We start from the raw sequence: 27,223 nt of genomic DNA, 5'->3' as shown, positions 1-27,223 counted from the left end.
TTCATCTGAGTAGACTCTGCCCAAAAGTAACCAGTTAATTGAGGGGCAAAAGCAAACTGGAAAAAAACCAAAGTGTTTACCCAGGAACTAAAGCTCAAAATTAGGGAGTGTGAATAGGGTTTGAGAGGAACAGGCATTTTCTGGCTTGGCTGACTGGAGCAGTCATAGGTGGGGTTAGTGGTTGAAGGATATAGCTGTTGAGTAAGAGTGTAGCGGTTATCTATGACCGTGCAGAACGGGTGGTCAGTGCTTGAATGCACTTACACGCACATAGGCGCCTATTCACTTCCTCAGAGTAGTTCAGAGCCCTTGATTTTCTGACCAAATGACCACAGGAAAAAATCTATTAAAAGCTTTCACTCCAGCAGTTTATCCAGATTAAATAAATTGTTTAACAAAACAATAACACTCAATGGAGAAAACCATCTAGTATATCTATAAAAAAAATTAATATAACCAGCAGGCTTTGAAAAATAACTCCACTTAATTATAATATATTTCAATAATTAAGTAACTGTAGGTGAAAGGACCACTGGGATATGTTCTAACAATTTTGTGGGGATATTTTAAACAAACACAGGAGATGCAATGAGGCAAGATGGATATATTTATGAAAAGTCTGCTACTTCTAAGCATGATAAAAGTAACCAAATTCCTTTCACTTCCACAGAGGGAGTTTGTCATAAAAGAATGATAGCATTCTAATGATAATGTATTAAACAGTAATGAACTACTATCAAAGTAAACATAATACACATGGGTATTATTATAAAATAACAGAGCTTGCAAATCATGACCTACGCAGCTGTCAGTACCCAAGGCTGTTCCAGACCTTCCTGTCATATCTGCAGGTGATAATTACTTGCCCTTTCTTATGATCATGCAGAGTCTACCTTGCCACCTTGCCAAGAAGACATTAATCATTAAGGTAGACAATGTCAAACATTCAAAGGATTCCAGGACAGAAGCCGGGCTATTTATCTTCACTCATAGGTTTTTGGACTGAGCTCGAAAAGATGGAGCTGCAGTGTTTCCTGTGTTGCACATACCTGTATGAATATAGTGTATTTAAATACATTCTACTTTAGTTAACTGAACATATCTTTAAATGTACCTTGGGTTTTACAATCTAACTGAACATTTATTTAGTTTATTCATATTTTCTATAAATATTGTAGTTTTTTTTATTGTTATTCACTATACTTTATCTGTATATACATTGTATGTTGTAAGCTCACAAAGAAAAATTACTTGAATACCTTGTTAAAGGTTAAGAAGCTCTTAAACTAACACACCTCCGCATGTCGAGGCAGCTGTTTAATTAATCTTCATAGGTAACCTTTATGATTGAAAAAGGCGTTAGAACTTAGGAAATGAAAAGGTTTTTTCATGAAAGGAAATTTTCAGATTTGGAATGTGTACATACTGTACATTAATCTACAGTGTAATTACTCTCATTCTCTCATGAATCATCAGTTAACTATTAAGTTAAACATCGTTTTGAAGGCAAAAAATAAAAAGTGTCATTATAAAAGTATTGTGCTCAAGGACATATTTTAAAGACTGTATTTAAAAAATTTCAGATCTTCAAGTTATTATTTATTTATTTCTACATAATTTCAAACATAAAAATTCCCTTGTGAAATTAAAAGCAGACACCTTTAGCCAGAGCAACTTATATTTAATCTTGTTTTATACAACAGAGGGTTAAGGACTTTGCTTAAGGGCCCAACAGTAACAGCTTGGTGGACCTGGGATTCAAATTCATGACCCTCTGATCCATGGTCCAACACCTTAACCACTAAGCTACAACATCCCTCATATAATGATATTACACACATAAAGTGCAGTACTGGAAGGGCAGTGAAGCCTTTTTTACTTTTTTTTGTAAATTGGCGGACAAATTGGGCTAAAGGATGTTACTGAAATGGGGAAAAAGACCATGCTGAATATAAAATCAGCCCATATCTCTTGGTAAAAGCTATATCTGATTCTCTTCTGGGTTATTGTTAACAAACAAGAGCTAGGAAAGAAGATATGTGGATATTTTTCCTAGGTGCTAATTTTATATGCAAAGAGTATTAATAAATCACATGAATCTGCATGCAGGCAGAAATGAGATTCAGTGATACTCGTGAGTTGAAATAGACTAGCCGGAAGCATGTACTTTCCCTTAGGGTATAATATATTTATATTGATTTATTTTAGGCTAATTTGGAGTTGAAACAATGCCAGGAGCATCTAAAACACGGCTGCTAATGGACATCTCCTGAAAGAGTAACTGATCTCTTGTCTTCTAATTTGTCCAAATTATGATTGATCATTTTTCTTTCTTTTCTCTTTTCTCTTTTCTCTTCCTAGGACCCCCTGTAAGTAACATGGAAAGAGCTGAATTTCATTTGAATGAATGATTGTACGTCTTTGAAGGTAAAGCCTCTGATGACTTGGGATTGGAAGTGACCTACATTTTCATTTACAAATCATTAATAATTGTGTCTTTTCTATATATTCTTTTTTTTTATTGCAGTCATGTTGTCAGAAAAATCTCATTTCTCATTGTTCGTGTCATGCAGTAGGCTAAGCCTGTGGTTTATAAACAAAACCAAAGGATAAATCTGTGGAGGAAAATCCAAATGTGATGGTTTTCTCTAATGCAGAAATGAGTTGGAGCAAATTTTACCAAACAGTGACAGTTTGCCAGGACCTTGTCTAAAAAAAAAAGAGTCTGCGGTACAAAGTTATTAGAAAAGCATTCTGCTTCAAACAGATAAAAAAAAATATCCGCAATCAGGATGATAAATATAAAGTCATATTTAACCATTAGAGACTCTGACAGTCCAAACATAATCTGGGTCAAAGCAAGTAATATAGGTTTGTTTCATTTAATTCACAGAAGTTGTGTGCAGTTTAATGTATATAGCAATGCAGAACCACAAAAAAACAAGACGCTTTTTTTTGTGTGTAAAAAGAACGAGAATTCTTTTTACACACCCAGACAGCTGTCAGACATATTTCAGGTTAGAAGGAAGATGAAGCCAGGTGGTAAAGGTGGTTTTATTCAGCCATCAATTACTCTGTTGGGTGTTGAGTATCAACCCATGCTAAGACAGAAAATCACTAGAAAAAAACAAGGAATTGATGTTTTTTTTTTTTAGAGGATCTTGGGACTCAATTAAAATATATTTTTTTTTCAATATACACCAACAGAGCATCATTTTCAGTATCAACTAAATGATTGAAAGCACTGTATGGTTCTATCTACAGCGCTTCTAAAATGGATATTTCTAACTAACAGTGATGTGCTGTATAATAATTCAAGCGAAGAAGATCCCATAATTATTGGATAAAAATAGAAAATGAAGAGATTTCTGCCGATTATCTGAAATAATCCAACGAACGTTAGAGAGGTGTATGATTTGAAATAGGCTCTGAAACTCACAGATGGTTTTAAAACTTTCAGTTCAATAGGCAATATAAGAAAGAACAAAAGAGAAGCAAGATGGAAAAGCGTTTATTTTCTTTTCATGTGTTCTATTTCACTCCTCCAGATAATGTTTTGGAGATATTGTAATTCACATAATGGAACTTTTATTATTTAGGAATTTTGAGAACAACAAAAAGATTGGAAAATCACTCAGCAGTTAGCCACTGGTTTTCTCCAGACAAATAAAAATAAAAAATTAGCAAACACATTTTACTATAGTTATGTTGCCTTACATAAATAGATTAATGTGTCTTTGGAAAAAAAGAATACCAACCACTGCAGCAATCATGACTGAACAAAGAGACAGTTTAGCAATGCATTAAGGCACATTTATGCCCCATGAATTAGTATACAGTACCATTAAATGTGTGCAATCATGATAATGAAATAAAGCAAAGAAACAATTCATTTAAATCACAGAAACAAAAAATAAAAAAAGCATAAATTTAAACCTTTTTTCTTTTAGAAACTAAATAAAACCAAAACAAGCAATTAGTTCCATATCCTTGTTCCATATCCTAGCTTCTGTTTGGCATGTGTTCTTGATGTGTTAGTCTGAAAAAAAAATATTCTGTCATTGTGTATGCAATGGACACAATTAAGGCTGCACAATAATGTCAGCAAGGACATTAGAATAAAATCTGTTTCTCAGGCTAAACTAAAACTAACAGATTCATTCTAGAATACAATTCACTGAAGCATTAGCATAACAAGGTAAACATGTGATTCTTTAAATAATAATGTGTTATACACAGAGCATAATTTTGCATGGAATACATTTGTTATAGACCGTTTATATATTTGTCTATTTATTTATTTATTTATTTATTTATTTATTTATTTATTTATTTAGTTAGTTAGTTAGTTAGTTAATTAGTTAGTTAGTTTTATTAGACCTTATGACTACCAGTCAGCCTATAAGCATTCACATAAACTATTGGCATGGAATTGCATTTTTCCAGGGTTTTTTTTTCCCCTACGAAATTACTTGAAGGAACAGTGTGTCACGGTAAATGAATTATGCAGTAGGTCTGCCCAGGATTAGAAAAACCTTGGAGACACCCAGGAGCTCAGCCCTTGGCAGCATTCATAATGTAGTGCACCTGTTAATAAAACATCTTCCAGTTGGACTTTGATCAGCTTTATACCTCACCTCTGCTGTAAAGAGATTTAGGAGAGTCCAAACACTAACTTGCTACTAATTATCATGGCATTTTAACAAGTCAGGAAAAAAAATCATGCAAGTGAGAAATGAGAGTTTCATAGATATGAATTACATTCAGTACCCTCTGTGAACATAATCTGTACAAATAAAGACTATACACAATTTTAATGTCCACAAATCATCTGTGAATTTGATGATTCCTGTTCAAAAGTCTTCTCGTTTGTCTCATGAGAAGCTTTGATCTGAGTGGACCAACTCCTGACTGGTTTGTGCATTGCCTAGCAATTAAAGTAGAAGACATCTTCAAACACAGTCTCAAAGACGACCAGCTAGAGATGGCACAGCTGGATTCAAATATGAACCCCCACCCTGATAGCCATCCATCCCTGCATATGGAATCACTGAATTGCCCAATGATGCTAAGAAAATCTATTTTATATTTGATTTCTATTAGCAAAACATATAAAGGGAAAAACATACCCTCTAGGGAAAAAAACAGTTGTTTGAGGTTTGATTTACTAAGTTTTTTTTTTAGCATAAGGATATGTGTATGTATAGTTCATGAAAAGCTTGAAGGATATAAATACCAGACACTGTGTCTATCAGCATGAGGTTAGGTTAACTGTAGAAACTATCAGCGTCATAGAATTGTGGGTGTAAACCTTAAATATAGTGAGAGCCCAAACAAAATATGTGTTGCTTGGTGAATGTTATTGTATATTACATACAGTATACTTCGGGGACTGTACCAGAAAAAAAAACAATGTAACAGAAACCAAAATGAGCAAAACCTAATACAAGGAGGACAAGAAGTGACAAGGATTGACGTCTGTACCATCCCAATGCTGCCAAGAATCAGGACAACATATGGGGATTTTTGGAAGGCTTTTCATATTGTGCAAAAAGTATAGAAAAAGTTTCAGTGTTGACAGGCATTTCAAATCAGCCAGATTCAATCTGGTTTATTCAGTAGGCCAAGTGAAACCAGAGACTTACATCTATTACAGGATATTTGTACTGCGACAACAGAAGCTTTCAAGCAACAGTAATACTGCTGTAACATTGTGAGATATGTATATTTTCTAAGCTTGTTGTTATCAAGCTCAGCAGCAGAACGAGTGCTGTTTCATCAAATCTTATCAGAGAAATTTTAAACATTTGTGGCTATTTAATTAAATACTGGCATATATGCAAGTCAAAATTTTGATTATTAAATGAAAACATTTATATGAGAAATGTTTTAGTAATAGGGGGCACGGTGGCTTAGTGGTTAGCACGTTCGCCTCACACCTCCAGGGTTGGGGGTTCGATTCCCGCCTCCACCTTGTGTGTGTGGAGTTTGCATGTTCTCCCCGTGCCTCGGGGGTTTCCTCCCGGTACTCCGGTTTCCTCCCCCGGTCCAAAGACAAGCATGGTAGGTTGATTGGTATCTCTGGAAAATTATCCGTAGTGTGTGATTACGTGAGTGAATGAGAGTGTGTGTTTGCCCTGTGATGGGTTGGCACTCTGTCCAGGGTGTATCCTGCCTTGATGCCCAATGACACCTGAGATAGGCACAGGCTCCCCGTGACCCGAGGTAGTTCGGATATAAGCGGTAGAAAATGAATGAATGAATGAATGTTTTAGTAATACTGAAGAAAATACTCTTTACAAATTGATTGCAAATCTAAAATGCATTTGTGGGTTCAACAACTCAACCACCACCAACAAGAACGATAGCAGCATCTCTTTTATAAAGCCCTTCAGTATTAATTCACATGAGATGCCTTTCCTCCACTAGCTTCCTGCCCACATCAGATTTTAAAACACCGCTGCTTGGCTGCAAGGCCAAAAATGGACCCATACTCACATAAGACATTTATCAACCCCCCTTTATTCACATCTCCTGTAAGCCTGTAGCATCGCTCAACGTGAGTCTTCATTCCTCAAATATAAGGAGGACATCACCCTGCACCCTGGTGGTGGAATAAACCTTCCCTGACTCTCCAAATAGCTTCCTATATAGACTGGATATCTACCTTTTCACTTAGAATATAGCTAATATAAGCGATTAAGTCTCTGGGTTGTTGATTGGAAAATCAGGGTTCCAAGGATCAGCAATGTCGAGCTGAAACTGTCAGGCAAGAAGTTCATGGATAAAACTAATAGCAAATGATTAAATTAAGGGTATATTTATATCAGCAAAGAAATGAAATTCTGTGAGCAAGGTACAGGATTATTACAATGAATTTTGGCACTATGGTACAGTAGAGTATTGACAAAAAGGAAATATGATGCTATATAGTATATATTGATAAATTCTTCACTGGGAGGTGATTACACTATACTGGATAATCTGTATATAAATCACGGCCTTGTTTATGCATTCTCATTTTTAAATCACAAAATAATTCTTTTTGTTATACAAGTCAGAAGATCTCAGATGATGTTCTTTCAGTGACTTGACCTTTTTCAGGATGACATTCCATTTTTTTCACTGACAACAATTGTCCCTCACCACTTGCCGTCATTGCAAGATGATGCACCACCCGTTAGGTAATTGGCTGCATCCGAGCAGCTATGATGCTTCTGTATACTTCAAAATTCATTCTGCTGCTGCTGTCAGCAGTCACATCATCAGTAAAGACAAGCGAGCAGTTCCTCTGGCGGCTGTACATACCCATGTCACCATGGTTCACAGATGAAGTGTTATGCTTTGGATCATGAGTAGTTCCATTTTTCATACACAATTTCTTCATTCCATCCATAAGACTTTGTCTCTAAAGTCTACAGTATTTTTATGTCCTTTTTTTTTTTTTTTAGAAAACTGCTATTTTGCTTGTGTTCAACAGTTTTTGTTTGTGATTGAAAGCCCTTTTTAGTACTTTCCCAAAATGTAATTGTTAAGATCATCAGTGCACGTTAACTCCAGTACCAAAACTAATGGACATTCTCATTTTTTGTATTATTTTAGTCTTCTGGCATTCACATTAGTTCCTCTGTCAAAAGATAGCAACTCATGCTGGTCTCAATCATTTATCACACTATTTTTTGGAAGTATGTTCATATTCAATAAAGCAGGATAATTAGCATAAGAAATCTAGCATGTCTGTTAAATAGCAACTGAAGTCAAAAGTTTACCTTCAGTAATACTATGTCAGTAAAATGTAAAACACATCCAACGATAATAACTCACATGCACCTTTGTGTAAAAATGGCATAACATTTTAAAATAAAAATAACATTTTTGCAGAGCTGCATGTAGTCATTGTCAAGTGTAGCATTTATTAGAAACAGCAATATGTACATGATCTAGCTTTTAAAGCAAGTCCTAATTTTTTGAGCACTCTCTCTCAGACATCTGTGTATATCTAGTATAGAGTCCAGTACAGACTAAGTTAAAGTGAGATTACTGAGTGTGAGAGTGTGTCGAGTGCTAAGCAGAGACACAGTTCAGTTAAATGCAAGGTGAACAGCTAATTAACTCGCCTGGCAGCACATTGAACCTTTGTGGTTCTTTATTGCATGACTCCTTCAACTAAACCACTTTGTTCAGCCATACAATGTACCACTATGGACACATGTGCACATATGCAACCATCATTAAAGCTACTTTGGGCCAGACCAATTGTGATACAATGCGATTATGGGAACCAGATGCTTTCCCCCAAAGTCAGTTTTCCAGTGGTTTTTCTATTCCAGCCTAACCTCCAACACTGTGATTCCCTTGACAAGTACCAGCCACTTTGTGGTAATCTGTTCTTGCCCACTCTGTTCTGATTGCTTACATCCCTGTCCTCCATTAGATTTCCAATTCGAAAACATTCCACATGGCTCCTTGCTTAAGGGTTCTGATTCAGACCTAACATACAGACATGAGGTATGCCATTAGTCTTAGCTCTTTTTTTAGGCTTGTGGTTTGGTGTTCATTTAGTGAACTGCCCACTAAAGCATTAAAGTCTCTTCAGGAAGAGTGTAGTGGCAATTACCTCCACTTGCTCTCTTGTTATCATGATCTATTGGTTTGTTTACCTGCTCATCCCAGAGCTGCCATTGATTTATGTGCTTAATTCACAAGACTTGCTCATTACCAGAGAGTGATTTCATATAATCAAGACTGTTTCATGTGTGTAAGAAATATTTATCAACATACAATATACTTAAAGCTTTGTCTATAGAGGTGTTTTGGCATTCATTCATGAAAATACATCATGAAATACTAAATTCATTGACTCAAGTGACTAATGGCAATAGCAGGTACGGATGAGTAAAATTTGGAAAACAATAGCAACCTTTGTGTCTGCCCATTTACATAAAGTAGTCTGCCATTCCTCATAATCAAGCACTTCCTCAGTAAGTGGAGGGCAGTCAAAATGACTCTTTTTATGGCCATGTTTTACCACAATTGCCACTCTGGATTTTCTCCATTCGCAGTTTTAACAGCTACCACCATTAAGTACTGTATAGTCTGTGTGTAGGCCTTTCTTTGAAGCAGGTGTGGTTTTTTAATGAAGCATACTATATGTACTGCAAAGGCCTAACTTTCATTGTAGCTCTATCATAGGTCCAATAAGGTAAGGAAAATGAATATATTGTGGTTATGCCCCTCAAAATAATTAAACAAAGCTACTTTTAAGTACTTTTAAGCTACTTTTAAGTAGCTTTGTAACAGACCTTTGACAGCACAATAGATAAATCCATAACTGAAATATAAAACTGACTGCTAAAAGATTTTATACCGTTTAATGATCCTATTTACTAGGTTACAAAACAGAATAAAGATTTGAATAAATATATGAAGTCTTATCATTTGCAAATTATCCTAAAAAGGAGCAACATTCTTCAACTATATCTATCCTCAGATAGCTTTATATAGATAGTGTTTGTGCTTTAAATCAGTAAACTCAAAGTAAATGGTGTTATCAAACTCATTTCTGCTCAGTGATGTGCTTGTTCATAAGCGTGTAAAATTTGAACGTGTTACCTTCATCCACTACCCCACCTACCACCTACCCCAACGGAGGTAAAATGTCTCACACTGAAAGCCAACAGTTTCCTGACCCATTTTATATCAGACTTGCGGCAATAAAATAATTAATTTGTTTATACTGACTGAAAATGTCCTATAAGCCAATTTCCACTCTGCTGGCAGAATGGAACACTAATGTACTGGTTTAAAAAATCATTAAAACGGGGATCATTTCATACATGCATTCACAGAAATTTAGCTTTAATTTCCTTTTAAATGGCTTGAAAATGTCTCCAAAGGTCCCTGCTCCAGTAAAATAGATTTGGAAATATTTGTTTTTCTTGTTAACTCAAAGTGACTTAACACAATTACTTAGTCAGTTGGTCCCTAATAGGTGTTCAGTACATGAACAGCATCTTTCTGAAGCTAATACCTTCTTAAAATGTATGTATATGAACTAGGCTGTCACTGCAGTTATTAACACAAGCCTTCTAATGGTTGTGCTAGATAAATACTGGCTACAGTTCTTCTTGAAAAGGCTATTAATCTTCATTTGATGTCTAAAAGAGGGTATTGACTGTAACTACTTTTAAAAATGAGGTTCAAGGCCTTTGAGTGACAGTGATTGATTTCACGGGGCAATCAAATGCTTGGATTACATATATTAAATATAAGTCTCAAACCTGTGATAATAATAATAATAATAATAATAATAATAATAATAATAATAATAATACCACCACTACTACTACTACTACTACTACTACTACTACTACTACTACTAATAATAATAATAATAAAAGCAGTATTTTATTTTGAAGTACTTCTGAAGTACTTGAAGTACAGATTAACAATGTAGTTCAACAGTCATTTTTGTAAATAGAAATATAAAAATATTTGAAAGAGTTAAAAAAAAAAAATAGTGGTGGATTAGTGGTTAGCACGTTCGCCTCGCACCTCCAGGGTCGGGGTTCGATTCCCGCCTCCGCCTTGTGTGTGTGGAGTTTGCATGTTCTCCCCGTGCCTCGGGGGTTTCCTCCGGGTACTCCGGTTTCCTCCCCCGGGCCAAAGACATGCATGGTAGGTTGATTGGCATCTCTGGAAAATTGTCTGTAGTGTGTGATTGTGTGAATGAATGAGAGTGTGTGTGTGTGTGTGCCCTGCGATGGGTTGGCACTCCGTCCAGGGTGTATCCTGCCTTGATGCCCGATGACGCCTGAGATAGGCACAGGCTCCCCGTGACCCGAGGTAGTTCGGATAAGCGGTAGAAAATGAGTGAGTGAGTGAGTGCTGGACCACAGAGTTAAACTGTAGTGACCTCATTAGGACCCTTATGTTCATGTCAACAACAGTGAAACTGGTGGAAGCTTTCCAGCCTTGTGCTTGCACTACTGAATACAAACTGTCAAACTGTCACTATTGTTGCTGAACAGTGGGAGGAAATATGAACTCAGTGAAAGATATAGTAAACAAACAAAAGATCTCATCTGTAAAAGGATCCCTGTTTTATTATGGATAATAACAGGTTGAATGTTTTGGGAATGATTAGGGGGTAAAGGCTAGATTTTCAGTTGGATATTAAAAAAAGTAAAAATTAAATAAGATGAACTTCGGTTAAGAAAAACTATGTATTTACGCAGTGTTTTCATGAAAAACAAACATTTTATTAAATATTTGCTGAAGTAGAATATATGAAAAATGTGATTTACACCATTGTTCTTAAAAATTCTGTTGAGGTTTTCTGTAATTATAGTTTGGAAAGAAGGAATATGCACATATATGTTAGATATTTTTCCTTTTAATAGGTGCATTAAAAGCTGATGTTAGAGCATGTACTGGTTAGCTACATTTACAGAAGTGTGTTTAGTTGGTAATAGAAGAGCAGCAAAAACTAGCAAATTATAATAGTCATGAATCTCCTCGATTGCGAAATATTTACAGAATGCATTTCTTTAATTGTTTTTAATATTAGTAGTTACTAGTTGAAATGTTTTAAAAATTGACAGAATATGTGTTTTAAACAAGACTATTTTTTCTCAAACCACCATGAATTGTGCCACAGTGAATGGTTGCTGAACTCCATCATACTAACAGGATGTCACTATTTAATTAATTTGGCCTTTTGTGTCGTTCTGCTGACAATAAGCAAGCTGAAGGAAAACGCTGGATCTTGGTAGTTTTAGAAAATTTTGCGGTCTCTTCCTCCCAACATAGCTGTAAAATTCAATCTGGAAACAGTGACCTCCTGATAATGTAGTGGCAGGATGTAGTCTTCTATGTGAAACAATATGCAATCTAAGACCTATTCTAAGAAACAGTGATGTTTAGTTCCCAAATGAACATACAGTAGAGCAGCTGAGGACACTGTATGTTTTTCCAGTAATTTTTTTTTTTAATTATTGTTGTTGTTGTTATGTTTAGTAGACAACAGACACTAAGATTCCAAACTTACACAAAGCACATATTAAATCTATGATCTGACATAACTATGGCATAATATACGTTGTGTTTGTGTACAGTACAAACAGTACATAATAAACCAGAATAGTTTATGGAAGAATGTACTGTAAGTACAACATAAAATGATTATAAATTAGAATCAGTGTAGTACACGCACAGTATTGTAAATATATACTGTAAAAAGTTTAGAAGTAAAAATTTGATCCTCATTTTGACACAGCTTTCACTGGAAATTACAGTATATAATAGCATAATGGTCAAGATTAATATTGGAGTATGTAGCTACAAACATACATATATGTCCTTAGAAATTTATAAAGGTGTTATATAGGTTACTACAAACAAAGATACACATGTACACAAAACAAAAAACATCTGCTATCTTATTTCTCTCTGTAGGGAAGTGATAGCTCAGTGGTTAAGGTGTTGGACTACTGAATGGAAGGTTGTGAGTTCAAATTTCAGGGCCACCAATTGGGCTGCCAATCCTAGCTCCCTGAGCAAGGCCTTTAACCCTACATTGCTCTGTTGTATAAATGCAATAAATGTAAGTAGCTCTGGGTAAGAATATCTGTCAAATGATGTAAATGTATCTGCCATGATTTAACCCCACCACCCTGCCTTGTTCTTAATAACTCTTGATTTTAAATACATTTTATTCACAACATAATGATTGAACCTGACAAGAAAACGTTTGGCAAGTCATACACATCACCATAGCTATCACTGGAGAAAAAGTAGAGCTATCAGAGCATGAGAAACATGTATTTAATGGAGCGGTAAATATAATGCTAATACAAAAGGTGGATTTTTGGGTTAAAAAAAAGTTGAAGAATTCTTACAACTCTTTTGTTCTGAGGTCCTACTGTATAATGCTTTGGCATCTGTTAATAGGTCTACTATATTGCCCTGAAAGAATTTTACACGGTAACCACTACTTACATATACATATAAATATTCATCATAAAACCTATCAGTGTTCATGATTATAGAATAACAAATGTTAAACTGAGTTAAACTCATCCTCAGTCATAGTCACCATTCATATAAACTTTAAAACCTGGTATGTTTCTGGCTTGGACCTTAGTGCTATTTAAAGATTTATTGTACATAGTGTAAATGCTTGTGAATGTTATGATACACTAAGGGACCCTAAAAAGTCTGCCTGAGGGAATGACCTGATTTTCCAGGTGGGAGATATGAGAGGGGTATGAGGTCATTTTCTGAATATTGTTTTTACATAAACAGCCCGAAGGATGGAGTGCTATCTGACTCCTATTCTTTTTATAGAATTGTGTGTGTGGTGGCTGATCTGAGGCTTCAATGGGCTATCAGTTAGCCAAACTATGAGATGTCACAGAAGACAAATGTCTTTTCTACACTTTAATAAATGAGAAAATCCACTGGGACCCTACTACATACATCTTCCACCTATGAAGAACTCATGATCATATCATGATCTGATTAATAGGTATGACCAGTAACCTGCAATAGTTAACTTGACTGATGCTCTGACTTTAACGGTTTACTTTGACTGAAACGGCTGCCAATGAGTTTGGCATTACAAAAAAAGATAGAGTTGGGGGCTCACTGCTTCATGGGCTAGGGCTTGGCTATCTTCTGTGTAGAACTCTTTTAGTTCTTCTTCTGTCTATATGCTTTATGTTTATGCTTTGGTGGCTAGTCCATTTTCTTTGCTTCCACATCACAAAAACATGGCAGTAATAAATGAGTCTGAGAAGATGTGAAGAAGTACAATAGATTGATGTGACATACAGGATGTATTTGTGTATTTTTGCCTCCCAGTGTTACTGGGATAGGATATGGATTCAGCATGTCCTTGACCATAATAGAGCAGTTTATGAAGTTGAATGGATGAGTGAATAAATTAATGAATGAATGAATTAGTTAATGAACTTCAGACATTCACCAAGAGCCCATGGATGCCTGTTACACCTGAAAGCAGCTTATGTGTTAGTAGTGCTGCTTGAACATTTGCTAGTGGTGTGGCATAGACCAAGATAGAGCAAGATCCTCAGTGTCTGGTGATTCTAGTCATGAGATAGAATGGCGATTATCTTCATATCTATATATTTACAAATCTCTGAGATATAAGGGCCCAAGCAAATGCTATTTCCTCTGCAGATGTCTTAAATAAAACTGCTGAAATACAATCAGGATCGCAATCAGTACAGAACTAGTAGCTTTGTTCACATTGCACAGATAAATTCCATTTTCCGTGGTTTTGGATAAATCTCAAACCTATTTAGACTCAGCAAATGTGGTAATGATATCCAAAGCTTGACCACATTCAACAGAGACATAATGTGCACCAAATTGTTTATTGAAATTGTTTATTTCATTTGCTTTGGTTAGTTCACACAAGACATGGAGATGTTTCTTCATCAATTTCATTCTGGTCAATCCTAACAGAAGCCATCTTCTTAGCTTCTGGGTTTCTTTCTGGTTTTAATCTAACTCTGTTTGTAGAATCCTTAAATGCATAATTTTAATAGCAGATATTTAAACAGAACAAGTAACAAAAATATTTACAAATTTCCAAGGTAGCTAAACTGCCTAAGATTCACATTTGCAGACTGGCAGTCTGTCTTAACTATTATCATTGACATGAACATAACAGTCCAGTTTCTTAGATTTACCCCAATCCTTTTAACATGAAAAGAAATTCTGCTAAATCTAAATATAATTTTCTATATGAAAAGCATGACATGCTTTGGGCCCTACTGTCTATCAATATATATATATATATATATTTTTTTTTTTGAAAGATACTTAAAAAACCTTGTGGCCCCTAATTGTGTACAACACATAGTGTGCAAATATACCAAGTGACTCCTATATTTTCACATTTGAACAGTTTGTCAGTCATCCAGCCAAATGCCTCTAGTTATCTGGTGTGGTTGTTTGTCTTAAAAAAAGTCACAGTATTATGTGTGCCTACTTAACCTACCCCATTTTAAACTGTACTTCCATTATATTATTTTATCCAACGAATGCAAGTGTCTTCACAGATGATATCACTGTGTGATATGGCAAATTCATTCGGTCAGTGCTATTTGATGATCTCTCAGTCCAATTTCTGTGCCAAGCCAAACTGAGCAAACTATTCAAAAGTTTTGATAAGACTGCATACCAAAGCTTAGTCTAAATTGATCAGACATAAGAGTCCTTACACAAACAGATATTTTAAGTGAAATTTTATCAGATTTGTATTAATACTCAGGATATCTACTTTATCAGATGTGCTGTGAGAAATGATTCTCAGTTCTTTGTGGTTTTCACTCAGGTCATGCAGTCCTTTCAGGCCATGTAATGCATTTTATTCCTGAACTGCTGTCTGCTGGTCAGGAAACATAGCACTATGATTTTAATATTTGTATCAACCCTGCAAAAAACTGTAAATAGTAACGATTAAATTTTATGTTCTGTGACACTTTGCAAGGAATTACTTCTGGGAGATATATGTGTGTTTCTTCTTTGTTTATGATTTGGTTTATCAAGCAACTGACTAATATAAGACTTCTGAATCTTCTGTACAGCGGTTGAGGATGCCTCCCTTTTTACATAAAAGCTAGAAATGCTTGGTTTATTTGCACAAAATGTATTTAATTGCAAATATTCCTAAATAGCACAACCTACTGGAGGGGTAGAAGAAAGGAATTCAATCTTTAAACCATTTTCTTTTAATGAAATATTCTTTACATTATAAATTTGTTGTATTTTTATTCATTAGGTATTTTCATAGAATTTTGTGATTTGCAGAATAAGCTATTTACATTTAAAACATTTCTTACTGCAGATAAAGATCAGGGCTTTCATTTCCTTTTTCAGTTTCTCAAATACTTTATTCAAGAGGACATTTTTGCTTCAGCGGGCAGGTTTTTATGCTTCACTCTTTTTCAGAATAACCCACAATTAGATCAATATACAATTTAGAAGAAAACAATCGCATGGGGATGATAGCTGTTCCTCTGTGGACATGGCAGCTGTTACATGTTTGTTTAACACTTGAGGGTAATGGATTTAATGTGAATGCCTCCCCCTATCTCTGAGGGACATCTGTGCTCATGGATTTGACAAGGTCTGATATAGCCCAGATAGAGGTTAACAACATGTCTGTGGTTCTCTTCTTACCTTCACTCTCTCACTGGGAGACCTGCTTAGCGTTCAGGAATGAAAGGAACAGCTCCAGACATAGTATTAGCTGGAACTGATCCATGAAATGTCAGACTCAGGGTGAAGCAACTGAGGTAATGTTAACACACTGTGTTTTAAGAGGAAAATGTCAAATGGTAAAAAGCTTCTCCTCACAAATAACAAAACGCCACAATTCAAAGGCTTTCTTTTTATTAAAGCAAATTAATTGGGTGCATGTCATGATTCAGACATGAGCCATTTAGAACAGGATAATAGCTTTTAATATGGTTATTGACCCCATTAAACTGAACAATTTCCTACTATTTTAATAAAAAACAGGATAGTTAGTAGTTCTGTAGGGTCTGGGCTGTCATCACACACATCAGAAACTCAGAAAAACCCTGAAGGAAGGAAAGCTACTGCTCTGGATAGCAGGTGTCTGGCTATGCCATCACTTCCTCTGCGTCAAGGCTTTTAGTCTGAACACAACAGCACACAGCCACATGTGTTTGCATTTTAGAGGCTTCCTCTTTACAGCTATTCTCACCACAGAATAGAGAAAAAGAAAGAAATGATTCATTTCCACCTCAGCAACAAAATTCAGAACCAGTAAAGCAATTCACTATTCAGAACAGCACAGACACTTGAGATGTGTAAATTAAATCCAGTTCAAATACGTTCCAGGGGTCCAGGGTTATTAAAGTAGTATCTATATTTAATCAAAAACAAAATTATATGAGATAACTTTCATTGGAAGCTCTTACAAGTATAGGAGGCCTATTAGATGTTGAGTACGAATAAAATGATAGTTTCCTGTGACGGAAGAGAGACATGAATGAGAAAAGGAGCTGTTTTTTTCCAGAATGACAGGTCACATGACTGTGTCATTGAGCTTCTTAATACTGAAAGTGATTGAGATATACAAAACAATCAACATATTAGTAAATGATCTGTACTGGTAGTACAAAAAAATGGGGGGCAAAAGGAGTCAAAACCTCTTGTTTACCATCTTTCTGCTTTGTTTCTGCTTTGTCCTTGTGAGGGTTGTGGTGGAAAAAAAACAAAGAACTTAGATGCAACCCACATGGCACGTAAACATTTAGATCTCCACTCAGAGTGTAACCAAGCTCAGGATTGAACCAGGAACCTTGAAGCTGTCAAGCAGCAATGCTACCAGCTGCACCCAAAGCTTTGATGGGAAAAGCTGATTATGAGCTAATTTGTTGATGCAGATTTGTGTCTAAATGTTGTGGAGAGCTGTTGAGAATGAGTTTGCAAACCCTAACATTTTCTCTCAAACCCCAACAGGGTCCACCAGGTCCGAAAGGTGAGAAGGTAAGCATCATTTTATTAGCATTTTCACTCCTATTCTCATCACTTGTTGTATTATGTCTTTACCTTGTTTTTGATTAGTTTGATTTGTTTAGATGCCATTATAAAATTGCTCATTTTAGACATCTAGCATTAAGAAATATTTCGTCCACTGCATTATTGCTTTAACACAAGGCCCTGGATACAATCATTTTACTATTTCACTTAGCACTTCACCAAGCATCCCCTATAAAACAGTAGAAAAACACCAGGAAAAAGCATCAAACTTAAGATATTTCACACTCTTTAGGATATGGACCAATGAAGCTAAAATGTGGAATGAATAAAATCCTTCAGATATGTGAGGTTTCCTCAGCTCTCACTCCATGGGCTGTTAATATTCTTGCATCTTTTGGTGATATGGTGAAGAGAACTACAAATCCTTTAATAGCTGGTTCCGACAACTATTCCACAAAAGCAAGAAGCCTTTAATACAGCTGTGTATTGCTGAGGCAAAGATGAGAAGGACAGTTTGAAAGTTTGAACTGCATTTCCATCATCATTCTTTTTTGTGAATCCATATAGCCACTTGAGAAGCAGCATGAGAAGATGAAAAAATATACCTAAGAATTTGGACATGCAGCACAATGGGAAAATTTGAGATTAAGGATTTGTCTCCAAAAAGTGGATAATGGACAGCTGGTAAATTAAAAAAGCCCTTTTCTCAGCCCAATCACTGCAATTTAATGTTTGTTGAAATCTGTTGACCACAAACCCCTGAAGTCCAATACAAACCACTCTGTGTAGCTTTTCCAGCTCAATAACATTGCATAGGATGGAGCAGCACATACAGTTGCTTTGTAAATCATGGGGATATCCTATGAAAAATTACACTCTCATTCATTTAGTCACACTGCATAAGATAAAGCTTGTACACTATACACCAATTAGAAATTAGTAATGGTGGTTTCATACATGAGATTGGGTTTCTTCATACAGTGCTTGGGTAAACTTTGTGGTAGCTTAGTGGTTAAAGGTCTACTGATTAAAAGTTGGTCTACTGAATCGAGGTTGTGTGTTTGAATCCCAGGTACACCAAGCTGCCACTGCTGGGCCCCATTATTTTTATTAATTTAATTAAAAAATAGCTGCTCTTCATGCTGTTCACAAGTTTTTGCAGCCAGTTGCACCAGTTGAACTTGTTGATTTTGTTCAGTTTTTCAAGATTAAAAAGAGATAACCATTTAAAATGCCTTCACCAAGTAATACAGCATAGTTTTAAGCTGGTATTGTGTTTTTAAATCTGGGTGAAGCTATAGCTGGCTGTCCAAGTGAGTTAGAATAACAGTAGCCAATTATGTGATGTGGAGAACAAGCTGGTTGTGTGAAGCTGAGGGAAAAAGGAGTGATAATAAGGAATAAAAAACAGTGTGTCATGCTGTTATAGGAAAATAACGATGGGTTAGTATGTTGCAGATTAACAAGTTTTATTCATCTTATGCCACAGATATTTGCAAACGCTTCATACATGCTAATCATTTCTAGTTACAACTGATGTTGTAGAAAATTCATGATATATCCTGTTACCACATATGTTAACGCAATTACTGTAAATTAAATGAATACAACTTAAAACTGCAGATTGCCACATTATCAAGAAACCAGAAAAGACCAATTCTTTTTTGAAGAAAACTTCAAATCGTTCAGGGGGAAAGAACCCTTAAAACTTGCACTTTCTGTTGTTCTTGATTAGGAAAAGTCAATAGTTTTTTATAGCTTCTACCTCACTATTCTTTGTTGGTTTGTTACTCAACCCCAATTCGTAAGCCGCAAGACTGACAAGCCGAGAAAGGATAAAAGCACTGTTCACAACAAAAATACAGAATACATCACGTATCATAAAGCACATCTGACCCAAACTAAATGTGTACCACCAAAGTATTTTGTAAAACTGTTGATGTTAAGGAAATTCAGGGCTATGTTTAGGTTGTATATAAAAAAAAAAAAATGGGCAAAAGTCCATTCCCTTGAAATCAATGTAAAGTTTTAATTTTAAAGAACTCAGAATATAGCAGATATACCCATACAGAAGGTATAAACTGTACTTGAATATTTATATAATCACACTCTAAACGTTCTCAAACACAGATTGCTCTAGCCTTGTACGCTTGTACGCTTGTACTGGTGCTTAGTGTAAAGCTGCTTGCTGTAGGCATGGTTTCTCATCTCATCTCAACATATGTGTAACAATAAATGATTATGTTAGAAACCAGCTGTTACATTATGTTTCCTGGTTAGTCTTTCTAACCTCTATACCTCGAAAGTCTATTAATAAAATGTATTCATTGTGATGTTTTTCCTAACATCTGTATTAATATGATGCAGGCTGAGTTGTTAACATCACTCAGTGTTTAGTAGCAGTCTCTTATGCTCTCTGATATACATATAAACCTTTTCGAAGCTCTGGTTTGAGAAGAAGCCAGTACCCTAAATGAGGTGGTTTTTCATGTGTTCAACCACAGTAAGACAAATTAGGACACACATCACCCCCCTCACATACACACTTTCCCTTTTCAACTCACACTTCACCTCAACCTTGCTTTCAAACCCCTGTCGACATCACTCTCTGTTATCATAAGTGATTTTCCCCTCAGCCGCAATGAATTCTTGAGGTATTAGCTTTCCTCATCAGTGTATTTTGCATTATGACTTGGTGGTACTCCTCTTGCAGTCTCTCTGTCCATTTGAACATATGATGTTACCAAAGTGCATTCTCCCTTTGGTTTTCTTTTCACTTACAGGGAGATCAAGGAGACCAGGGACCGCGGGTATGTGGTCTTCTATAGCATGCGCTTATTTTATTTCATTTTTTTGGTGTGTTGATAAATCTGTGTTATGTCTGGGATATTAAATGCACGGAATGCTTCAGATGCATGTGTTTTTTGTGGACAGTTCATACTTAAGCTTTCCAAGCATAACAAAGCTGCCCTAGAATAAGTCAAGCAGACACAGGAGAGTTGAACTATAAACACCTGAGGTAGCCATTAAGAAAGGTCAATGCCCTCTGATTGCTTCTGCGGGTCTGAGTGCCCTCTGCGGAGGAAGAGCGACTGGAACAAAAACAAATGTGTCAGAGTTTATTGTAATTTGATATAGCTGAAGCTTTTCTACTTCAAAATGACATATGATCGCTGAAGACTGAGAGCTCATTGGAAGAATATAATTATTTCCATTCCAGTTGTTTGACATTTTGATAAATTCACACCTCTTCGAGAAAGATTATGAAGTCCACGCTTTGCCACAGCTGGCAAATTATTGAATAAATCACTCAGATATCTCATTCCAATATCTGCTTGCAGGGATTCATCTATCTGTGACTGACTTATTAAGTCTATCTGTCTTTATTGCATTACGTGCCTGATCTTCTCCTGCTCTCTGATCCTTACTGCCTTTTCTTTAAATTTATCATTGTCTTGGACAGACACCAGAAGGGAACCAGGCATTAAAAGTGTCTCTAATTAATTTGCCCCACATACGGGGGCACGTTGAGGTTAACTTGTGGCAACAGAACATAACCATCAGCCCAATAAAAAACATTTTCTTCACCTCTCACACTGTCCCATATGTCCCTGAGTTGCATAAATACAAGCCCATACCAACGTCCTGATTGTGGTTTACTGTGTATCACTTAGATTTATACTCTAACCACAAAAAAAAAACACTTCTCATGAGTTACTGCACTGACAGAAGCTTTTGGTAAGTCGTGCTCTGTGTCGGTTAGTTTTTAATTGTATAATGAAGTATTTCGATAATGTAAGTGGTTTGGATTTCACAAACTAATCTACACTTATCCAAGATATATATGACATGGGCACTAAATATCTAAGTTACTGTGTCTGATAAAACACACAGACAAAAACTATGTAGGCTATTTCTCTGTGAGTCCCTCAATTTTATGAGATACTGACAAAATGGGCTTCAATCCCGAACTCTACTGAACATAAGTAGAGAATTCTATCAATACTTACTGTTACTTGTCATTGGCAAAATGTGTTTAATTTATACAGTTCCCTCTAGAACTTTCACAGTCATGACAAATTTACTTAGGCTTTTCTTTAAGAGCTAGAAAGGGAAGTCCAGTCCTGGTAGCTATGTTTTGCACAGTCCTGCAGATGTAAAACTCAGGATGAGCTGCTTTACTGCCATGGAGTTAAGATCTTGGGACTTATCCAGTATGCAATCTCTCCACAAATGTCAGAAGAATTATTCAATTTTAAAGATCTGAAAAGCTATTCCAGGACAAAGAGTTTTGCATGCTATGATTCAGAAGCCAAGATGTCTTTAAAAATAAACTGATTTAAAATCAGTCTGATGAGGTTTGTAAAATAAACGACAAGCCAAGTATATCAAGCCACCTTCAGGATTCAATCAATACACTTCATTTTTTTCATAAATTTATTGAAACCATCTGCAGTCAAATATAGATAATCATTCTATGGCAACTAAACTTTTGTCTCGCTGTGCAAAGGAGGACAAAAAATAAGATGAAGATAAGTAGAAAGGACATTAACTCTAGCACTGGCTGCTGCACAAAACATAAATGCACAAAGAACAGCTTAAATCTGCATGTAACGAATGATGTTAAACTGGGCATAAACACTGTGGTTAAGAGTTAGATATTTTAGAATAAAAAAAACCTTAAATTGAACTGTCTTAGTCAAACAAAATGGAAAAAAATGTCAAATAAATGTAAGTTAGTCCTGATTATTATTACTGTAAAGGGCAATTCATAGTTATCATTGCCTTTGTTTAGTTTTGAGCCTGGAAAAAGTCGGAACATTCATAGTAACACTTGCTGTCAGTAAAAATCCAAACTATTTGCTAATCAATAAGAACCTTTATCGACCACATTAAATGTACAATAAAGTGAATTGTGAGGACTATATAAAGCTCCATACTAAATTTGAAAGTAATCTGATGAGACACTATAAAGCTATTTTCCTTGCCTATGGAGAAAACTGATGGAGAAAAGTGAAAACCGAACTCTTCTTTGGTTAAGTCATGTCAGACATTTTTCTTCTCGCTGCTAAGGGCATTATTGTAACACAGGGACAGTTACAGTGAGGTTGACGGTGCAACCCTGCGGCCAAACTAATGGTACATAAACCCAGCTTATATTAGCCACAGCCTTCTTATAAAATGTAGTGGGATCAGTGCAAAGTCCCACTGACTCCAGGCAAATTGATCAAGCTTACTGTAAAACTAACAGAATGAAGCGAAGGCAACACTCCAGGTTTAGAGGAATTCTACATAACTCAAAAGACCTAGACAGTATTTCTGTCAGAGGATCTCACAGAGTTTGCTTCCGGTTGTATGCTCAGGATGTCTGTGGTTGTTAGTAACTAATTTTGCAGTAATGTCTCTATAGGTAGATTTATTATCATTTTATTTGAAAGAGAATCTTCTTCACTTACAGTATGCACTGAAACAGTAGACAGCTGCTTCCTGAGCTGTACTTTTTTAAATGACCTATGCCATTTCAATTACTTCCCAAACATGGTACGATGGAATATCCCATAAACATGGTATTTCCCCCATGTTTTTATGACAACCATTTAAAACCACTGTTTAACTAATTGCTGGATTTTTTTTTTTAGTATACATATACCAGACTTTTAGGTTTTAGATGACAGAGCAGACATAAATACAGTATAAATATATAAATATAGACATAAAATATATATGGTCACATTTTTTCCTGGAAAAACATTTCATTCTAAATAAACATTTAAACCATTATAAAAGAATTGGCAAAGAAAACAGATGGGCAGATACAGAGTCATGTACCAGACATGGAAAGTCTGGCACTTATTATTATTAAACTGATCTTATTCATTTAAGTAGATATCTTAGTTAAGATGCACCTTCGCCAGTTATATGGGCAATATATTTTGTCTGCTACCGTTGAATTTGATGCAGTGCTACATCCATGTTATCATGTTGTGTGGTTGTTGTTTTTGTTATGCCATTTTGTCCCCAGGGACTTCCTGGTCTGCCCTCCATGGCTGCATTGCACAGCAATCAAATCCTGACTGTAAAGGTTTGTCTGGGCTGCGTAGCTGCTCAGCCAGACTCCACAGCTCACACACAATAATAAACTGATCCTTGCGCTGTTTGTCACCTGAGACTAGTTAACAAAAAAACCTGATTCGATCAATCGAGTCCAATCAATGGCTATTTCATCTGCTAGCAGCCCCAATGAAAGAAGAAGCTCCTTTCTGCAGACTATATGGCTGTGGTTCTCAAGCTTTATTTTTGATTAATATGCTATTAATATACTGTATACTCTTCTGTTCTGTACTGTTAATCAAAAAATGCTGTCCAAAAAAGCAAGAAGGGTTAATTTTGAAAGCTATGACTACAAAAAATTTAAGGCCAAGAAGTTTCCTGTATAACTGATTCAAATATGTAATAAGCCAGAATAACATTGAGAACCACTGCTGTATGGAGCCAGATTCAGGACGATGGACTTTAGGACAATGGGGGGAAAAATTTAATCGTGCAAGCAATAATACACAAGATTCAGATTTACTAACCAAGATATGGTCAGGAGAGTAACCATGTGAGTGAATGCTCATGTTTTTTTTTTTTACCACAGATCTCTCCTGCCAGTGTACTTTTTAATGCTTGTAAATGTTGTACAATTTTCTAAATGATGAGAAACAAGAACCATCACTTCACTGTGTGCAGCTCCTGGGGTCTGGCTTAGCACTAAGCATTTCTGTGATGACAGTGCATTCAGTGAGAAGAAATTGACATTTTTCTCGAGGCTGATAAACTCTAAGTGGGTGTCCCAGCACCCCTGAGGTAGTAAATGAAAGCTCTGGGGTCAAATATAGTCTTCAAATATATAGAGACTTCAGAAACCACCACTGCAGAAAAGTGTGGATTTCTCCTCATGCTTGAAGGCGCTGAACTTGGTCTTCTGTCTCGACCACTTGATCTAATCTATTTTTATGCTTTTTTATTTCTTCTACTTTCTCCTTCTTCTGGGACTTCATCAAACTATCTCTTCTTCAACCTCTCCCACCTACGACCTCTTGATCTCTCACTCCTGCTCAGATGGTCTTCCCTAAGATCAATCATGGCTTTCTTTCTGCTGATCAGCAACTCATTAAACGTCGACTCATTAAGGTAGCGCTTGACCTCACACTTCTCTCTCAGTAGTCCACTGTTTTTTCCCTTCACCACCATTCTTCTGGTTCTGGCAGGCCAACAATCATATGCAGTAAAAAACAAATCATTCTAAGAGTGTAGTAGAACTTTATAGCTGCTGCATACTCATTTATTTTTGATTTGCTTTAAAATATCAACAAATAAAACCATTACTATTGCAATAAGTAATTTTGATTCCATTTAATAGTTGAAAGAACTCTAAAGAGAACTTTAAAGATTTATTGTATATGAGGTCAATAAAAAAATGGAGAACATTTGTCCCAGATGAACTAGCAGACCATGATAAGTAGGTAGTCTACCATGAAACACAAAATGTTCCAGTTAATAAAGAGCAACTGTTTTAATAAATTAAAATACAGGCCCCTAGAGAGGCCACAAAATGTATTTTATTTCATGTACATGAGTTAGTTTAACATGGCAATGAAATACGAAATCAAGGCTCAGCGTATTGAGTTCTAGATTTAATAAAGTTGTGCACCCATTTTGCTTAATTTGTGCTCTTCTGTAAGGGTAACATACCCACTGGTAGATCACTGGTAGCTTTTCTGGAGCATTATCTCTATCATTGACATTAATGTGATGACAGTAAAGTACATGCACCCTTAATATTGTCTGTCATTAGAGTCCTCTTGATCACAGTAATGTCATAGGCAGTAAATGCTATTTGTATATCCGTAACACATCCGAGTGAAAAATGTACTACAATTACTGATTTTCTGTCTGTAATGTAGTCTGAATTATTCATACAACTAAACTGTAGGCACAACATCTTTAAAGGAAAGCACAGATTAACCAAAACATGGACATGATTTTAATAATTAGAGAATCAAAATAATAAATGCAGCACATGATTGATGTAAATCGTGTGCATCCGTTATGATTTAAGGTCACTTCCTTTTGTGGCCATGTTAAACTCTATAGTGCATACAATTTAGCACACTGTGTACAAGAATAATAAAGAAGATCTTTCCAGTGCTCTGTAATTAAACACAAGTATCTTGCAGGCTAAGTGGAAATCTGGAAATCTTTGAAAGCAGTTATATATTAAAATTCCAGAAAGAATTTTCAAAGCAAGACTGGTCACCGCAACCTTAAATCAGTGGATTAAAATAGAAGGCTAAAATCAGGTCTGCTGTCTTATAGTCTACTTATTTGATTTAAACTACTCTATGATTCATAATCCCTCTTCATGATAGCTATTTTCATTGCCTTTTTTATTAATTCACTGGATATTATCTTTATTTCTACTCAATGCGATCTCACGCTCTAACTTCATCTGACTTCATCAAATATTATGGTGCATTATTTGTTCTTTAGGGTGATCAGGGTCAAGCAGGCCCTCCAGGACCTCCTGGACCTCCAGGTCCTCCTGGTCCCAGAGGACCCCCAGGAGACACAGGGAAGGATGGCCCCAGGGGAGCTCCTGGGCTACCAGTGAGTGCTTCCTGCTTTATATTCCTTGCTAGAAAATGTACCTTGAGGCAGGTTGCAACAAACACATTATAACCCACAACATGCACAAATCAAAATCTCAAAAATGTTCCTGCGTCCAAGAATCTGTCTGTACCCCAGCAATTGATAGATATTACTTTTGCGTTCAATTAAACATAACTCTTTCCATGTGTGTAATTCTGTCAGTGGGACAGTGTGTTAATTTATGTAGGTTCTGAAAAAGATAAAAAGGAGAGAAGAAAAAGACAAAATATATCAATTATATGCCATTATATAACATTCCATGGGCCTCAAACTGATGTGTTATTTTTCACTGATTTGTGGCAAGCATGTAAAATATTAAATGTTGCTTCACTCTAGACAAGATCATTATATTGTTCTCAGTCTTTCCAGTAACTCGCTTCAGAAAATGATACAAAAGGCCAGAAAATGCGAGTTTGTACAAAAAAAAGAAATGAATGAATTCAAAAATGCCTATCGAAAGGTATGATAAATTGTATACTGGTGTGTTTTGAAGGGTTATTTTATTAAGGCGATGCTTTACATCATACAATGTTTTCACAAGCTTAGCAAAACAATAGACAGATTATAACAGACACCCGAACATAACACCCACATGTGGTTCACCCTCAAGAAGTTGCCAGAAAGTCGGAAGCACACAAATGTAAAGGATGTCTTTATACAGTGTAGCATTACAATTTCTCTTCGGTGGAATTAAGAGGCCCAGACATGTTCCACCATGACAGTGCTTTTGTGCAGAAAACGACATTCATGAAGACATGGTTTGTCAAGATTGAAGTGGAAGAAGTGAAGTGTTCTGCACAGAGCTCTGACCTCAACCCCACTGAACATCTCAGGCCTCCTTGACCAAAATCAGTGCCTCTTCTCACTAATGCACTTAATTGACTAATCCTAACAGCCTTAGTCCAAAATCTAAAGAAAAATCTTCCAAGAAGAGCAGTGTTTATTAGAACAGCAAAGAGGGGACTGTATTTAGAATGAGGTATTC

The 27,223-nt window shown here is 35.9% G+C and overlaps 1 protein-coding gene across 1 annotated transcript in view; it reads left to right on the top strand.

The window, feature by feature from the left end:
* LOC132847952 (collagen alpha-1(XXV) chain) overlaps positions 1 to 27,223 on the top strand; it is a 134,400-nt gene that overhangs the window by 73,527 nt on the left and 33,650 nt on the right. The window contains exons 4-8 of the mRNA XM_060873456.1: positions 2,362 to 2,369; positions 17,524 to 17,550; positions 20,328 to 20,354; positions 24,649 to 24,720; positions 26,080 to 26,196. Coding sequence (XP_060729439.1) covers positions 2,362 to 2,369; positions 17,524 to 17,550; positions 20,328 to 20,354; positions 24,649 to 24,720; positions 26,080 to 26,196 — 251 coding nt within the window. The remainder of the gene's footprint in view (positions 1 to 2,361; positions 2,370 to 17,523; positions 17,551 to 20,327; positions 20,355 to 24,648; positions 24,721 to 26,079; positions 26,197 to 27,223) is intronic.

Source organism: Tachysurus vachellii, chromosome 7 (assembly GCF_030014155.1).
Source record: "Tachysurus vachellii isolate PV-2020 chromosome 7, HZAU_Pvac_v1, whole genome shotgun sequence".
Classification (NCBI taxonomy): domain Eukaryota; kingdom Metazoa; phylum Chordata; class Actinopteri; order Siluriformes; family Bagridae; genus Tachysurus; species Tachysurus vachellii.
Note: the sequence above shows the minus strand (reverse complement) of the source record. Positions and strands in the feature narration are given on the sequence as shown.